General features: G+C 43.3%; 1 protein-coding gene and 1 pseudogene across 4 annotated transcripts; one reads left to right on the plus strand and one right to left on the minus strand.

Moving 5' to 3' along the window:
- The window catches only part of LOC139560029 (electrogenic aspartate/glutamate antiporter SLC25A12, mitochondrial-like), a 37899-nt pseudogene extending 34821 nt beyond the window's left edge, over nt 1–3078 (plus strand).
- Nucleotides 1204–18176, minus strand: LOC139560075 (dynein, cytoplasmic 1, intermediate chain 2a-like). 4 transcript variants are annotated; one of them, XM_071376566.1, is made up of 17 exons: nt 18087–18176; nt 11482–11602; nt 8495–8621; nt 8128–8182; nt 7877–7939; nt 7486–7610; nt 7279–7377; nt 7028–7190; nt 6836–6935; nt 6540–6665; nt 6302–6448; nt 4652–4765; nt 4430–4563; nt 4204–4348; nt 3804–3944; nt 3601–3726; nt 1204–3506 (listed from the first exon to the last, which is right to left on the minus strand). In XM_071376566.1, exons 1-17 carry the CDS (start codon nt 18110–18112, stop codon nt 3393–3395), a joined length of 1926 nt encoding a protein of 641 aa, XP_071232667.1. In that variant the 5' UTR covers nt 18113–18176; the 3' UTR covers nt 1204–3392. The 4 variants fall into 4 exon arrangements, with proteins under 4 accessions (XP_071232667.1, XP_071232668.1, XP_071232669.1 ...); XM_071376567.1 differs by lacking the exon at nt 18087–18176 and adding an exon at nt 15170–16029; XM_071376568.1 differs by lacking the exon at nt 7877–7939.
- Nucleotides 18177–18691: the final 515 nt, after the last annotated feature.

The following is an 18691-nucleotide window of genomic DNA, read 5'->3' on the forward strand; positions in this document are numbered from 1 at the left end:
GTCGTCCGGCGGGGGCTGAGCCCACTCCTAAATCTCGTATCTCTGAGCTTCCTCCGGTCAGTGCTGACCACGTGGGAGGCTACCGTCTGGCCACGGCCACCTTCGCTGGCGTGGAGAACAAGTTTGGCCTCCACCTGCCCAAGTTCAAGTCCTCTGGAGTGGTCTCCATTCACCCTGACCCCGTTGACCCCTCTTCTGCCCACCCTCAAAAGGCTGCCGCCCCCCTAAAGACTGGCCTCTAACTGCCTGCCACCACCCCTCCACTAAGGGCTATGCACTTAGACAGACATGCATACGGATTAACACACTCATTTTGAGGGGCCATGTACACCGAAATGCACACACGTACACTCCTAGGGGCCATGTACACCGACATGCACACACGTACACTCCTAGGGGCCATGTACACCGACATGCACACACGTACACTCCTAGGGGCCATGTACACCGACATGCACACACGTACACTCCTAGGGGCCATGTACACCGACATGCACACACGTACACTCCTAGGGGCCATGTGCACAGCTATAAACACAAACACCCCAGGGTCTACTCTAGTGCTCTAACCCTGGTCCTGGAGAGCCGACTGTAGGTCCATTGTTGAAGCAGGCATTAACCTGAACACTACTGTTGTATCTCCAGTGGCTACATGCGCCTCTCCTTTTTCTTTCCATTCCGCTTTTCATATGAAACCATTGGTTTGAAAGGAGCCTTCTCTCTCTATTCCTTTGCTCTCGCTCCCATTCCTCCATCTCTCTGGTGGCTCCTCTCTTCTCATGAATAACTGATTATCCATTTTTGGGGGGGCTACAATGATTGGACAGTGTGTGGGAGATATTTGATTGGACGGCATGTGTAAGGCTTTACTGAGTGGGCCTTGCACAGGAAGTTAATGTACATATTGTAGATCTGCTGTACAGAGACGTGACACAGCTGGAAAGGAACATTATTACTGATGTTAGAGCAATATTAATGTAACATTGGAGAACAGTGTTATGGTAATGTTAGAGCAACCCCATGATAGCGAAACGTTTCGGTGACAAATGTTGCGGTAACGTTAAGAAGCAACGTGACTAATGTTGGAGTTACGTTGGGCCTTCGTCTCTTGAGAATCACTCTTACTGATGTACAGACCTTTTCAAACTGTTTATTGAGGAGAATCCTGGGCAAAGGATTAAGTAACTTAAATGCATTTTAAATTCATTCTGTGTATTTTATTGAAATAAGTAATTTAGTTTAATTTCACACCTGAAAATATTTTATTTCAAGGAGAATGAACAGCAAAAATGGCCAAGCAAAATCTAACCAATAGTTTTGGTGGAAAACTAGACTTTGTCATACAGATAAAATGTAATCCATTTTATCATAAAATGTAATTAGATACACACCATATCTATACAGAGTTTGGTGAACTCCAACAGAATTATAATGGACAATGTTCTGACAAAAGTCTTGTTGGAATGTTAACTAGAATGTGGTGCCTTCGGTGCCACAGAATGTGGACCCCTTATGTTATAGCCTTATTCTAAAATTGATTAAATAGTCGTCGTCCCCCAATCTACACACAATACCCCATAATGATAAAGCAAAAACGAATTTATACATTTTTGCTAATTTATTAATGGGAATATTACATTTACATAACTATTCAGACCCTTTACTCAGTACTTTGTTGAAGCACCTTTGGCAGCGACTACAGCATCAAGTCTTCTTGGTATGACGCTACAAGCTTGGCACATCTGTATTTGGAGTTTCTTCCATTTTTCTCTGCAGATCCTCAAGCTCTGTCAGGTTGGATGGGGAGTGTTGCTGCACAGCTATTTTCAGGTCTCTCCAGAGATGTTCAAGTCTGGGCTCTGGCTGGGCCACTCAAGGACATTCAGAGACTTGTCCCGAAGCCACTTCTGCGTCGTCTTGGCTGTGTGCTTAGAGTCGTTGTCCTGTTGGATGGTGAACCTTTAACCCAGTCTGAGATCCTGAGGGCTCTGGAGCAGGTTTTCATCAAGGATCTCTTTGTACTTTGCTCAGTTCATCTTTCCCTCGATCCTGACTAATCTCCCTGTCACTGAAAAACATCCCAACAGGATGATGCTGCCACCATGCTTCACCGTAGGGATGTTGACAGGTTTCCTCCAGACGTGGTGCTTGGCATTCAGGCCAAAGAGTTAAATTTTGGTTTTATCAGACCAGAGAATCTGCTCCCCCCAATTGCTCAGTTTGGCCTGGCGGCCAGCTCTAGGAAAAGTCTTGGTGGTTCCAAACCTCCATTTAAGAATGACGGAGGCCACTGTGTTCTTGGGGACCTTCAATGCTGCAGACATCTTTTTGGTACTCTTTCCCCAGATCTGTACCTCGATATAATCCTGTCTCGGCGCTCTACGGACAATTCCTTCGACCTCATGGCTTGCTTTTTCCTCTGACACGCACTGTCAACTGTGGGACCTTATATAGACAGGTGTGTGCCTTTCCAAACTATGTCCAATCAATTAAATTTACCACAGGTGGACTCCAATCAAGTTGTAGAAACATCTCAAGGATGGTCAATGGAAACAGGATGCACCTGAGCTCAATTTTGAGTCTGAGGAAAGGGTCTGAATACTAATTAAGGTATTTCTGTTTATTTTTGCAAAAATATCTAAATCTGTTTTTGCTTGTGTAGATTGCTGAGGATTTATATTTATTTAAAACATTTTAGAATAATGCTGTAACGTAACAAAATGTGGATGAAGTCAAGGGGTCTGAATACTTTCCAGAGGTACTGTATCTATGGCTCTGCTTGCGTCCACATCTTCGTATGTGGGAAGATTTCATTATTCATGCTTTCAGGAAGGAGAACGAAGAGACAGGTACATTAAGAGACAGGTACATTACCAAAAGAAAGTAAAAACTTTGGTTCATAACTTGCCGTGAAGAATAGTTTTAGTTAATTTAAAAAGCTTTATTTTTGGGTTTAGGTGTAATGTTAATGGTAGGGGATATTAGTAACGTTATCTGCAGAAATATGTAATATGTTTAAAAATGTGTGTAACCGAATGTGATATAAACGCATGGATAAATAAAAATTTTGCTAAAGTATGAGGACATGGCTGTCCTTGTGTATGAAGGTTGGAATGCGCATAGCGTGGGTGATCTTTTTCTGTTCTTCACCATCAGTTTAACACACATCGTCAGACCATAGGGAACATACATACGTCTGGAAAATGTACAAATAAAAAGTAGTAAAAAGGTACGTTTTGCATATTTAGAAAAGGACTTGAGTTGGAGCGGTGGACAGAACCCTGTCGACCTTCTAGAACCCTGAGGGATAGACATCACACCTGCTCCAACCAGAGGGAGGATTTGGAAGCAAGAGGGGCGTGGTCCCCAAAGTAACCCTGTTACCATGGTGATCAGGCGAGTAGGCGTTGCGCGGCGAGCTCGTCTCCTTCGTCTCGGCTCTCGTTGATCTCCACGAGCGTGCGCACGAAACGGGTCCACTCATCTGCCTTGGGCACACAGATTTGCTGTGGAAACGAGAGAACATACACACATGGGTTACACACAGGAACGACATGTACAGTATATCAAGAGCTTCAGTATAAGGGATGGATCTCTCACCTCTCCTACGTCGTAGACCAGCACCTGCCCGTCTGAGTCTCCTGTAGCGATTTCTCTCCCTGAGTGAGCCCACCGCACACGGTTCAGAGCAGGAGACCCATCCACAACCACACTGGCACTGGGCACCTAGGACACGCACAATGTTGCATTGTTCATATGCATATCTGTTGTTTTGCACTGTGCGTAGAAATGTGTGTGTGTACCTCTGTGTCGTTGTTGAGGTTCCACAGGTCCAGCCGTCCTGATCCATCCACACAGGCGAAGAGGGCGGGGTGAGTGGGAGACCACATGACATCATACACATAGTCACAGCTGTCCTCAAACAAATACAGAGGACGGGTACTCTACAGAGAGACGATGGGGAGAAAGGGTAAGTGTGTGTCGCCGCAAAGCACAGTAACCCGTGCCAGTAACAACAACGCCCGGGACACAGAACGAACCATTCCTGCTGCCACAGAAGCTGCAGATCACCGATCAACCTGCCCAGCCACCTCCGGACCCATGGCCAGCCAGACACACACAACAACCGGGACCCGCGACACCTGGAGGGAGATCATACTCTACTACGAGGGCTCCCAGAAGAAGTGTGTATGTGTGTGTTACCTTGGTGGTCCACAGCTTAACGGTCCAGTCGAAGGAAGCAGAGATGAAGAGATGGGAGAAATCCACGGGACCCCCGGCACTGTGACAGCTCAGTCCAGTGACTGGACCGTGGTGTCCCTCAAACACATCACTGATGCCTGCCTTACTGTAAAACACACACACACACACACATATTGGTGTTGGCCACAAAGTGATGTCCACAAAGCAAAGTTCTGAACACACACACCTCCCGTGGCGGCAGGCGGTGTAGACGGATCCATCTTCACTCCCAACCACAAAGTTGTTGACGTCACCCAGAGGAAACGCCATGGAGGTCACTGATACTGCCTTAGACTGCTTAAACACCAGCTCCAGACTGTCCTGTATCACACACACACACACAGCATTAAAACTGCCAAAACACTAACTTCGCAATGTCCTAGAACACAAACACACACTGCAGTCGTACCTGTGGTTGAGACAGCATGTCTAGGTTCCAAGAACACATCTTTCCGTCAGTAGAGATGCTGATGAGGTTGTGAGCGTTTTGGGTCCCGACCACGTTCACACAGTACACAGGATGCTGAATATCACAGGACACCGTTAGAAATGGGTGATGTTTCCATTTAGCTAACATGACACAGTCCAGTCTATATTTAGCTGATAGTAGCTGGTACCCGTAAAATAATATCTAAACATTTTCACAATTTGAAAGCTATTGAGCACTCAATGTTGACAACGTGGCCAAAAGTATATGAACATCTCATTCCAAGATCATGGGCATTAATATGGAGTTGGTCCCCCCTTTACTGTTGTAACAGCCTCTACTCTTCTGGGAAGGCTTTCCACTAGATGTTGGAATATTACCGCGGGGACTTGCTTCTATTCAGCCACAAGAGCATTAGTGAGGTTGGGCACTGATGTTGGGCGATTAGGCTCGCAGTCGACGTTCCAATTCATCCCAAAGGTGTCCGATGGGGTTGAGGTCAGGGCTCTGTACAGACCAGTTAAGTTCTTCCACACCAATATCTGGCCACTTTAGTTGTGATTCAAACCTTATCAAAACATATAGCCCTATGGGCTAGGCTACATGAGGTGTGCGACTGATTTTTTTTTAAAGGCATTGTTTCTTGCCTTAAACTGGACATCATTCACAAGTGATAGGCTAATATTGTCACCCATAAGACTATTCTTGATTTAATCTTGTACTAAATAATGTGTGTGTGAAATTTGTTTTGATTTAGAATGGACCATTATATTGTCTCAACAGGGGCAGGGGGAAAAATACATGTAATCTCTACACTTAAATAGGGAATGGAGGAAGCTTTTACTGTGGTTAATTGTCATGCCAGCCAGGTAGGCTATACTCCTGTTGTAAAGATAAGAAATGTGCTTAATATTAGCTTAATATTAGGAAAGTTGAGAAAAATATAATAGGCCTTGCCTATAGAAAACATAGAATCCTCCTCTTTTTAATAGAGGCCATCACTCTTCTTTTTTTTTGCCTATAGAAATGTGTGCAACATGAGCTCATGGGTTCTCATGAAGTGTTTGATTTGATTTTCGAATACATTTGCATTGATGTCAGAGTGATTAGAGGGACAATCGAGTGCTGAGTACCAGGCAGTTAGCACGTTTGGTAGGCTACTAATGACAATCAGAGCTTGGAGAAGCCTAGTTACCGTGACTAAATTGTCATGTGTAATTTGACTGCCTTCATGATTCGTGACCGCTGGTGTAGCAGTAATACGGTCACCACAACAGCTCTGGTTGCAACCGAGGACAGACGATTTTTACACGCTATGTCCTTTAGCACTGGCTGGTCCCATTCTGTGAGCTTGTGTGGCTTACCACTTTGCAGCTGAGCAGTTGTTGCTCCTAGACGTTTCCACTTCACAATAACAGCACTTACAGTTGACCGGGGCAACTCTAGTAGGGCAGAAATTTGACGAACTGACTTGTTGGAAAGGTGGCATCCTATGAAGGTGCCATGTTGAAAGTCACTGAGTTCTTCAGTAAGGTTATTCTACACCCAGTGTTTGTCTATGGAGATTGCATGGCTGTGTGCTTGATTTTATACACCTGTCAGCAACGTTCCTTTGTAGTGTATGTGAGTTACCGTGTGAGCGGATGCAGACAGGGGAGTTCTCTGTACAGATGTTCTTTTGTTGCTCCTGTTGTCCCATAGGACGATCTGGCCTGAGTAAGTCCCACCCACAATCAGGTTAGGATGGAACCTGGCGAATGCCGCTGACATCACTGCAGACTGGGGAAGAGACACAGAGAAGAGAATTATATTCACAGAGAGGTGGTGTGTGTGTGTGTGTGTGTGTGTGTGTGTGTGTGTGTGTGTGTACCTGGCAGTGGAAGGTGTATTCGGGTGTGGTCTTCTTATACTTCATATTCCAGACCAGAGCCACTCCGTCCGGCTCATGAGGAGCATCTTCATTGTTGTTGTAGGAGGCCACCAGCAGCTCAGGGTACTGAATCAAACAGCAGACGGCAGTCAAACAGCAGTCAACAGGGGTAAAACAGAAGTGTATCAGGAATCAAATACACAGATTTGCATGACTCTAACAGAGTCCAACACAAGAGATTATGTAACTTTTTAAAAGATAGGCCCTACTCCGAATCATCACACACACTCTCCTACCTGAGGAGACCAGTCCAGACAGGTGACCACTCTGTACTTGGACCAACGTTCGTCAGAGAACACCCTACTCAGAGACATCTTAGCCCCCGCCTGCATCTCACTGGAAAGGAAGAAAGAAATATTGAAAGAAAGAGCGAGAGAAATAAGAACATACACTCTCTATAGCTGTGTGTTCAGGTGTGTGTGTCTCACCCCTCCTTGTCCTCCAGGTCTCGGCCACTGTAGTCGAAGCAGACGTCCACTCGCTCAGAGAGAGCCCGCTCTACAATCCTGCTCCCTCGATCGAAGAAGGTCATGAACTCCTCAGAGTTGAGCAGGTGCATCTTCTCCTCTTCAGTCAGCTCCTTGGGAGGGACTACACACACACACACGCATTAATATCGGAAGTGGTGTAGGCCAGGGCTAGTCAACTTACAGAGGCAGGAGGGTAAAGTCAATCTCACCTTCTTCCTGCTTCTGCTCATCAGCTTTCTCTTCCTGGGAGTCCTCTGCTGGCTTGGGATCGACCATCTCCTCCTCTTCTTCCTCCTCCGCCTCCTCTGCTACACACGCACGCACACACACCCACAACATCATGCTCACAACACAACGTACAATAAAACATTCAAAGTTTGTAGAATTGCCGCTAACCCATAAAACACTAAGTTTACCTGGTTTAGCCTGGGTGTGTGTTTGTGTATCGGCGGGGGTCTGTGTCTCCTTGGAGTAGGACACCATCTCTTTTGGAGGGAAATCCACCTGGGTCACCTTTGCCATGCCAAGCCTAAAACCTCGCCTGGACAGGAGACACACACATAGTCAGAGCGACACATACAAACTTAAAAACACAGCCACACCATTATACAAACACTCTCACACTCCACATCCAAACACACCATTACAAAGACAAACACTCTACATGTGCTAGCAGACAGCAATGTGTATGATACTAACAAGGGCCATTCAGGCCCACCAAAGAAATGACCAAGAGGAACCGAAGAGAGGAGCAAAACCACAGCCCAAGTAGGGGAATGTGTCTTATAGAGTAAGAAAGAGGTGAACCCCAGTAGTTCAGAGTCAGAGTGCAGCTGCAGAGTAGAGGTGTCAGGATCCCAGGGTAATGTCCTGATACAGCCACAACACACCACCAGGGGGCAGCAGAGAGAGAGCAGGAAGAGAGAGAGAGAGAGAGCAGGAAGAGAGAGAGAGAGCGCAGGAAGAGAGTGAGTAACACAGAGAAAGAGAGAAAGCTGGCAGGTTAATAATATACAATGAGCATACAGGTACTTAATCACAAATACACAAACACAGACCTAGAGTTTCCATCTCCAGAGTCCTGGCTTCCAGAATCGCTGCCCACTGACTTGGCTGAGGGAGACATAAGGGTAGTGACTAGATAGTGAAACAGACACGTATCCTCTGTTATTACCCTCAGAGGCTGGGCTGTGTGGGGCTGTGTGTGTGTGTGTGTGTGGGGGGGGGGTCAAAGAATGAGGGAGTGAATAATTGAGTGAATGAGAGAGTCAGTTGGTTAGTAGTAAATGACGGGAGAGAAGAAAAGAGAAGAAAAAGTAGGGGACAAGTGGCACGCTGAGGCTTCATGGAAAAATGCTTGTTAAAAAACAGAAAAGTATGTACGTGTACGTGAGTGTGTGTACATGTGTGTGTATGTGTCTTTACTGTTGGGTATATCAGGGGCGATCCCCATGCTTTGCAGCAGAGCCTCAGCCTCTCTCCTCTTCTTCTCCAGGTCAGAAGAGTCATCTGCTGCACCGACTCCACCCCCTTCCCGCTTCGAGTCAGACCCCTACAGGGGGAGAGAGTGGAAGGGGGGGAAGAGGGAGAATGGGTAGAAAAGGAGAGGCAGCGGGAGAGGGATCCGTTGAATTGGAGAGACAGGGAAAAGGATCACGTAATAAACACAATATAACCACATATAAATACTGCATAGGCTATTACATGACACACTAATAATAATAATATACTATTTATTTTACTTGTATTTATTCAGGGGAGCCCAATTGAGACCAGGGTCTCATTCTCAATAGTGCCCTGAGAACAAACAATTCACAAATCAACATGATGATACAATAAAACAGCAGCAACAAAAAAGAACTACGAGATACAGAAGATACAGTACGTTTCACAACACAAAAATGATTACAATCAACCAGAAAACGAGCACACTTCAGTGAATTCATTCCTCATCAGCGTTCTAAAGTGCCCTACTGTCACCAGGGATTCAAGACGTAACGAGGATTGTAAATTATTCCAAACATGTTCTGAGTAAAACTAAATGCTGATTTACCGAGGTTGGTGGAGACACGAGGGACTTCAAGTGTTAACCAACCCTGTAAGCGGGCTTGGGGACTCGTATTTTTATACATTAACAGAGAAGTGAGATATGTTAGAAGCTTGTGCAGCAGAGCTTATGTAAACAAAAAGGGGAAAATTAAGTGATCTACGGGAATTTAGAGAGGTCAAGCTGACCTGATAAAGGACGCTGTGGTGATTATTAAACCTGTCAACTGTGATTAAAGCGAAGCGCGCTATGGTACACCGCACCCAAGGGTTTTAGAGTAGCGGCTGCTGCATTCTGATGAATGGTGTCACCATAATCAAGAACTGGCAGGAAGGTTGCCTGTACAACCTGCTTCCTGCTGTTTAAGGAGAGGCATGATCTAAACTCAGCAAAAAAGGAAACGTCCCTTTTTCAGGACCCTGTCTTTCAAAGATAATCCAAATAACTTCACAGATCTTCATTGTAAACACTTTTTCCCATGCTTGTTCAATGAACCATAAACAATTAATGAACATGCACCTGTGGAATGGTCGTTATGACACTAACAGCTTACAGACGGTAGGCAATTAAGGTCACAGTTATGAAAACTTAGGACACTAGAGGCCTTTCTACTGACTCTGAAAAACACAAAGAAAGATGCCCAGGGTCCCTGCTCATCTGCGTGAACGTGCCTTAGGCATGCTGCAAGGAGGCATGAGGACTGTAGATGTGGCCAGGGCAATAAATTGCAATGTCCGTACTGTGAGACGCCTAAGACAGCGCTACAGGGAGACAGGACGGACAGCTGATCATCCTTGCAGTGGCAGACCCAGTGTAACAACACCTGCACAGGATCGGTACATCCGAACCTCACACCTGCAGGATAGGTACAGGATGGCAACAACAACTACCCGAGTTACACCAGGAATGCACAATCTCTCCATCAGTGCTCAGACTGTCCGCAATAGGCTGAGAGAGGCTGGACTGAGGGCTTGTAGGCCTGTTGTAAGGTAGGTACTCATCAGACATCACTGGCAACAACGTCGCCTATGGGCACAAACCCACCGTCGCTGGACCAGACAGGACTGGCAAAAAGTGCTCTTCACTGACGAGTCGCGGTTTTGTCTCACCAGGGGTGATGGTCGGATCCGCGTTTATCGTCGAAGAAATGAGCGTTATACCGAGGCCTGCACTCTGGAACGAGATCGATTTGGAGGGTCCGTCATGGTCTGGAGCGGTGTGCTACAGCATCATTGGACTGAGCTTGTTGTCATTGCAGGTAATCTCAACACTGTGCATTACAGGGAAGACATCATCCTCCCTCATGTGGTACCCTTCCTGCAGGCTCATCCTGACATGACCCTTCAGCATGACAATGCCACCAGCCATACTGCTCGCTCTGTGCATAATTTCCTGCAAGACAGGAATGTCAGTGTTCTGTCATGGCCAGCGAAGAGCCCGGATCTCAATCCCATTGAGCATGTCTGGGATCTGTTGGGTCAGCGGGTGAGGGCTAGGGCCATTCCCCCCAGAAATGTCCGGGAACTTGCAGGTGCCTTGGTGGAAGAGTGGGGTAACATCTCACAGCAAGAACTGGCAAATCTGGTGCAGTCCATGAGGAGGAGATGCACTGCAGTACTTAATGCAGCTGGTGGCCACACCGGATACTGACTGTTACTTTTGATTTTGACCCCCCCCTTTGTTCATGGACACATTATTCAATTTCTGTTAGTCACATGTCTGTGGAACTTGTTCAGTTTATGTCTCAGTTGTTGAATCCTATTATGTTCATACAAATATTTACACGTGTTAGGTTTGCTGAAAATAAACGCAGTTGACAGTGAGAGGACGTTTATTTTTTTGATTCGTTTATTTCTATAAAAGAAGTCTACTTTAAACCTCAGCTTCTTAACTAGGCACAAACGTCAATTCAACGTCTATTTCACGTTGGTTCAAAGTAATTTCATTGAAATGACATTGATTCAACCAATGTGTGCGCCCAGTGGGTAGCTAGCTCATCCATATGTTTTTTTAACATAACATTTTTGTAAATCCAAATACCCAGATATTTATAGGCGGCAACCTGCTCGATGAGAGAACCATCCAATGCATAAATGTGTAAACCATCTGAAATATTTCTATGAGAATTAGAAAACAACACACATTTAGTTTTTGCAGCAATAACTAACCATTTTAAATCAACAAGGGCTTTCTGCAAGGCGACTAAATCAGACTGAATCTCTAACATAGCCTGGTCAACAGTAGGGGCAATAGAATACATACATTTAATCTGCATACAGATGAATGTTACAGGGATGTGAGCCCCCACAACTCCTCTGCATCAAGCCAGCCAATAGCATGTTCTACTCCTCTTCTCTCTACTTACATCCTTCTTCTTGTTCTTCTCCTCCTCTTTTCTCTTCTTTTCCTCTCGGATCTGGGCCAGGCGCTGTTTCTTCCTCTCCAGCTCTGCTTTCAGCTCACTCTTATCCTGTTTATCCGCCATGCTACAAGAGAGAGGGAACAAGAGAAGTCAATATGAGTTTTGAAGATCTAACTGCTGGCGTGTGTGTGTGTGTGATGGTAGCTGCCGGTGGTATCACACTGTAACCATGTGAACACAATGGGATAACTGTTCATGACAATGTGTCTTTTATCTGTGTGCGACATGGAAAATAATATGCTACGCCTATGTTTAGCTGGGTTGTTATGTTGAACAAACGATTTCGGTCAGATCTTATCATGGGTACAGCGCGGGATAGAAATAACCCATACATTTCATATTGATTACTGTAGGCCTACTTTTTGTCCGTTGATTCGTGCAGCAGATAGAATCATGAAATTACAACATTAATCAAAGGTTTGTTATTAACAGTTCACTGAACACCAAATTAATTAGGTGGTTTATTGGAAACGGGTTGAGTGGGACGTTGAATGATTGTCACATCACATCTCAGTATGACCATCTGATTCCACGAGAGCAGGAGCTTGCACTCTGGCAAACAGTCATCACCTGAGTCCTGCTCGATGCGAAGCGAGCCAGCTACAGAGCACACTGACTGAATTGAAAGACGCAACTCTTCATTTGAACATCGCTTCATTGTAAAATAGTAATCTATTTATCCACAAGGCAATAATCTCCTTGCCATTATTGCAAGGGAAGGGCGTTAGCTATTACAGCTAACTGGCGTTAAGTCTGAAAGTGACACTGACAGCTAACCATAGCTAGCTAGCAATCAGGGCTGGGTAGGTTACTTTCTAAATGTAATCTGTTACGGTTACTAGTTACCTGTCCAAAACTGTAATCAGTAACATAACTTTTTGGATTACCCAAACTCAGTAATGTAATCAGTTACTTTTAGAGTACTTTCCCCTTAAGAGGCATTAGAAAAATACAAAAATGTATGTTACCAATTGAACAACATCTATTGCAGGATAAATCAATGTTAAAGTTTACATAGTTGGACATATATGAATGTTAAATGTCACTTTATGGGTTGGTTATGTAGGCTTCTTCTAACCCATCGCTACTACATTTAATAATACTAATAAATTATATCTTTACATTAAAAAACTAAGTCTATCAGAATTCCAGTCATTCCAATAAATGTTAAACCCCTTGATCTTCAAGAACAGGACTTGGAAATATGGAAGTATAGATTAGCCAAATTGTTTTACCTGACCATAACCCCAAAACTAAGGACTTATTAGCCAGCCCTACTCTGTTGTTTATGATTTTGTTGTCATGGAGGACTGATTGGGCTCATTGATTTGAGTTGAAAAATAAATGCTGCGCTCATGAAATGTCATGTTTTGAGCACTACTGAAAAGTGCTATTTACATGTGCTTTATTTATTTTTTGCTGCTATAGGCCTAATTGTTTAACTTTTTGTTGGTGACACTTTGATATCTTAATAATATGCAGCTGTTTAAAGAGCAAATCCACAGACAACAAAAACAAAACAGCTGCCTGGAGAAATGTACCACTCTCAGATTAATAGACAGAGCTATGGATGCAAGGACTGACCATCGAGGATATCAACATATTTTTTTTTACCATGATATGAGGCTATACAGTGTTGGTTTACATTTACAAACACTGGAGAAAAACAACTTTATATTTTGGGTTCTCATGTTGTCACGCCCTGGCCTTAGTTATCTTTGTTTTCTGTATTATTTTAGTTAGGTCAGGGTGTGACAGGGGGGATGTTTGTGTGTATTTGTCTCGTCTTGGGTGGTTGTATTGTATAGGGGGTTTTGTAGAGTGTATGGGGTTGGGTTCAGTGTAGGTGTTTAGGAGAGTCTATGGTTGCCTGGTTTGGTTCTCAATCAGAGACAGCTGTTTATTGTTGTCTCTGATTGGGAGCCATATTTAAGGCAGCCATAGGCATTAGGCTGGTGTGGGTAATTGTCTATGTCTAAACGTTAGTAGCGTTTGTGTGCACTTTCGTTTTGTAGCTTCACGGTCGTTTGTTGGTTTGTAAAAGTGTTCGTTTCGTGTTTTTGTCTCTTCTAATAAAATAAGATGTATTTGTATCACGCTGCGCCTTGGTCCACTCTTCCTCATCAAGACGATCGTGACACATGTAGTGTAAAAGTTTAACTAAGTTCATGAGGCATTTATAAGTTATATTCTTTAAGAATCAATGGAGATATATATATATTTACACTACTGTTCAAAATTTTGGGGTCACTTAGAAATGTCCTTGTTTTTGAAAGAAAAGCACTTTTTTTCCCAAATTTAAAATAACATCAAATTGATCAGAAATACAGTGTAGACATTGTTAATGTTGTAAATGACTATTGTAGCTGGAAACGGCAGATTTTTTATGCAATATCTACATAGGCATACAGAGGCCCATTATCAGCAACCATCACTCCTGTGTTCCAATGGCACGTTGTGTTAGCTAATCCAAGTGTATCATTTTAAAAGGCTAATTGATCATTAGAAAACCCTTTTGCAATTATGTTAGCACAGCTGAAAACTGTTGTCCTGATTAAAGAAGCAATAAAGCTGGCATTCTTTAGAATAGTTTAGTATCTGGAGCATCAGCATTTGATTACAGTCTCAAAATGGCCAGAAACAAAGAACTTTCTTCTGAAACTCATCAGTCTATTTTTGTTCTGAGAAATGAAGGCTATTCCATGCGAGATGGAACCTGAAGATCTCATACAATGCTGTGTACTACTCCCTTCACAGAACAGTGCAAACTGTCTCTAACCAGAATAGAATCAGGAGTGGGAGGCCCCGGGGCACAACTGAGCAAGAGGACAAGTACATTAAAATGTCTAGTTTGAGAAACAGACGCCTCACAAGTCCTCAACTGGCATCTTCATTAAATAGTACCCGTGAAACACAAGTCTCAACGTCAACAGTGAAGAGGCGACTAAGGGATGCTGGCCTTCTAGGCAGAGTTCCTCTGTCCATTGTCTGTGTTCTTTTGCCCATCTTAATCTTTTATTTTTATTGGCCAGTCTGAGATATGGCTTTTTCTTTGCGACTCTGCCTAGAAGGCCAGTATCCCAGAATCGCCTCTTCACTGTTGACATTGAGACTGGTGTTTTGCGGGTACTATTTAATGAAGCTGCCAGTTGAGGACTTCAGAGGCGTCTGTTTCTCAAATGTCATTGGTTCAGAGTTTGTTTTGATATTTTAACCTGCGTGTGGTGATCACGTTTGGTGTGGGGGGGACAAAATACATTTATGCACGATGGCGCGCAGGCGGTTTGGGTTCCGTATAAATGTATTTTGTCCCCCCACACCAAACGCGATCACGACACGCAGGTTAAAATATCAAAACAAACTCTGAACCAATTACATTAATTTGGGGACAGGTTGGAAAGCATTAAACATGTATGGCAATTTAGCTTGCTAGCTAATTTTTCCTATTTAGCTAGCTTGCTGTTGCTAGATAATTTGTCGCGTGCGAGCAGTGTGCGTGCAATAATTGAATAACATAGATTCCTAAAATTATTTTGCAACGCACGCAACACGAGCGGTGTAGTCAGGGTATTAGGCCAATGTATTTATTTATTTTATCAGCATGAATTAGATTGAGCAATAAAATACTCACTTTTATGCTGCTGTTGCAAGATCGCATTTTTCACTGGCTGTCCCCTGGTTTCAAAAACAATGATTGATAGGCACCTTAAATTTCTTGAATTCATCTATTATTGGTTTCAAATACACATTTAGATTTTTGAACAACCTCCAAGCGTTTATTCAAATTGGATAATCTTTGGATGCCAACATCAGTCGCTCCATTGGAAGATATAGCTTGGACAGTAGCCTACAAAAGCCTATTCCTGCTCTTTTCCCGCGATCCATCAAACACATTAGTTGTGTCATTATAGTGGTCTCTGATTTATGGTCAGACTCGCTCACGTTGAACAAATGTAAAATTGTGCCTTTTTTCAATGCTGATTTGAATGTCATTGAGAAAACAGAGAAGTGTAAAATATTTTTTTTCCCAAAAGTCCTTTCTGAATGTAAAATGTATCCTCAAAGTAATAATCTAGTTTTTAAAAAGTATCTGTAATCTGATTACAATATATTTGCTGGTAATGTAACGGATTACAGTTACAATTGTTTGTAACCCATTACTCCCCAAGCCTGCCAGCAAGCTAGCTAAATGCGAACAAACAGTCAGTATGTTTTAAGGTGACCATCAAACATGATCAACTCGCGTATCACGTTTTAAACTAATAAAAAATGAAAGTAGCTAGTATTGCATATACTTTATATAAACAATGCTTTAAATTAACTCCAAATCGCGTGGTTACAGTAGATCGCTAGCTAACAGTACAGTACTAGGTAGGTAGACGATGGAATTGACAGCTCCCCAGGAATACTTTCCACCCAGACGCTAATCTAAGGTCAGTTTTGTGTTTATCCCATCCTGGTTAAATTTGGAATTCGGGTGGATAATCCGATTCTAAATCTGTGAACAACTTCCACACATATTAGTGCTACCCTAGGATCATAACCAAAGCCGCCTTAACACTAACCGTAACCATTTTTAAGGGACGTCCCAAAGATCCCATTTAGCTACATGGATGGAACAATTGCATTTGAATAGCCTCATGTACCGCTAGATGGAGCCAATGGTTAATATAAAATAGTAGATTGACCCTGGCTTTTTCTCATCAAGGAGTTAGAGAGTCATTCCCTGTAAACCCTGGCTCTCATCAACATTAAACGCCTGGGATAAACATTATATTCCAAGGTAGATCAGGTTACAGACATCTGTACTTTGGGGTCATCATGCTCTCTTTCTGATGTTACATGTCTTTGAGTTTGTGTACATTTGTCATAACACGTGACTGATATGTAAAATAAGAAATTAGTGGATACACATTGGACCTCAACTGTTGTTCAGTTCATTGCTTTGTACTTCTGCTAGAATGGCTAAACTGTTATATCAAGAGAACTGTTGAGCAAGTATATTAGCTATTTGTTTACAGTTAAGGGTTAGTGGGTTGGGGTAAGAGTTAAAGGTTGAAATGATGTTGGTTTGAAAGCGTTGTACTTTGATCTTCCGCTCAAGCGTGGCCAGATACTGATGACCCCACGTTCCCTATTCACTTGCTCACTGCAGCTGCTTTTCAAAATGGCTGCCACCTCTCTCTATGCCTTTCTTATAGACTGGCGGACATTTGATGCTCTTGGAATGCCCTGGCTCTGGTTCTCATCACATGGCAGCAAGCAGTAGTCTATGATCTCTCTCTCTCTCTCTCTCTCTCTCTCTCTCTCTCTCTCTCTCTCTCTCAACATTAGTGAACTAAATTTCTATAGTGAATGACTGTCATGTTTATACAGCATAAACTGTAATGTTCTTTCGGGCTCTTTGTGTGTGGACGGGAAGAGAAAGAGCGTGTGCGCTTCTGTTCAATCTACTGTATTTATTCAATCTTCCTCTGTAACAATGACTGTAAAGGGTTATCGCTCTGTTACCATGGAAACTCATCTCATGATTTAAAAATCAGGTTACCATGACTGAGCAGGTGCATATCGGTTGTGTGTGTGTGTGTGTGTGTGTGTGTGTGTGTGTGTGTGTGTGTGTGTGTGTGTGTGTGTGTGTGTGTGTGTGTGTGTGTGTGTGTGTGTGTGTGTGTGTGTGTGCGCATATGTGTGTGTGTGTGTGTGTGTGTGCGCATATGTGTTTGTGTGTGTGCGTATGTGTGTGTGTGTGTGTGTGTGCATATGTGTGTCTGTGCCTCACTCACTTTCTCCACCAAATATAACCCGTTTCATGATGTAACTTGCAACTGAAACAAGTGGTAAAATACCCGCCACCCCAACATACACACTCTCTCCCCCAAACTTAAAAAACAAGCTCTCATTCAGAGAAAAAAACATGAAATATTCACACGTTTCATTCAAGCCTGCAGATATGTATTCATAGATAGAAAACAGTGAGTTCAGTGACTGTGAATCTTATGCTTTTCCTCTACTCCCAGACCTACTGTAGGCTCTCACACACTAACACACCACCACAAGAGTGAGTCTTTACTTAGTCAGGTGTGTGTGTGCATGTGTGTGATGATCCTTTCTCTATGATAACTTTGTGCTGTCAGAATCAGAAACGGCCCGTCTGTTTTTGTTACAGAGACAGACCTCGGCAGCGGAACCCACTGTGAGTTTCTTGTTGTTCAGTCAGTGCCATTGACCTGCCTTCACCTGGTCGGCTCCATTGGGGTGTAAAGGATTCAGTCATTCACCCAGTAAACAACACAAACAAGTCCAAAGGTAATGGGTGTGTGCATGTGTCCCTGTGTGCGTGAATTCCACAGTGATGTCACAAAAGCTTCACCACAACATAACATATAGGCCTAGCTGCAGGCTGATGCATTGCACCAGATTTGGAACAAAGCATTTTCTCCATCTAGATCATATCATTGTCTTCCTGCTACATTCATGTTCACCTCTTTCATTTTATAGGATGCCTTTTAACATGTTCCAATACAACAAAACTCGTGTTTTCAACTCACCATGTGTAGTAGTAGAATTCAAGCATCGACACACACACACACACACACACACACACACACACACACACACAGGCATTTCGCTACACCCCGCAATAACATCTGCTAAACACGTGTATGTGACCAATAAAATTTGATTTGACACACACACACACACAAAGCGAGTGAATATTTATAAATTATGTAATACACATTGTAAGAATCATGTAAGAAACAATACGTTTCTAGCTATTCATTAAAATACTGCTTTATCTCTGACAGCCTGTGTAGCTAAACAAATCCTAACATCTGAAAATGCATTTATGCCTTTTAGGCTACTTAATGTGTAGCCTATACTTAAAGGCATTCATCTATCTCTATGTATAAAATAATAAGGAAAACCTATTGTGGTCATATTGAATTTTGTTTTTAGCCTATACTATTTAATTATATATTCTGTATGTGGGAGGAGGAGAGAAACTTGTGACTTTCGGCCATTTTTGGGGTGTCGTTTCATTGTTTCGCATCATCACATCCACAGCACGAGCTAGGTGTGCGCCAATCATAGATATAGGTTTGGTAGAACTTTTGTCCCACACATTTTTGGGTGGTGCACTTTTGTTAGCTGA

The sequence above is a fragment of the Salvelinus alpinus genome, chromosome 30 (genome assembly GCF_045679555.1).
Source record: "Salvelinus alpinus chromosome 30, SLU_Salpinus.1, whole genome shotgun sequence".
Taxonomy (NCBI): Eukaryota; Metazoa; Chordata; class Actinopteri; order Salmoniformes; family Salmonidae; genus Salvelinus; species Salvelinus alpinus.

Bases quoted from the DNA above. Each gene is read 5' to 3' on its own strand.
- LOC139560075 (XM_071376566.1), bottom strand. From the start codon at position 18,112: ATGCTTGAATTCTACTACTACACATG. The intron at 7,191-7,278 runs GTGAGATTGACT...GTGTGTGTGTAG, and splicing joins TGAGCAGAAGCAGGAAGAAG to TCCCTCCCAAGGAGCTGACT. The intron at 3,727-3,803 runs GTACACACACAC...TGCGTGTCCTAG, and splicing joins ACCTCAACAACGACACAGAG to GTGCCCAGTGCCAGTGTGGT.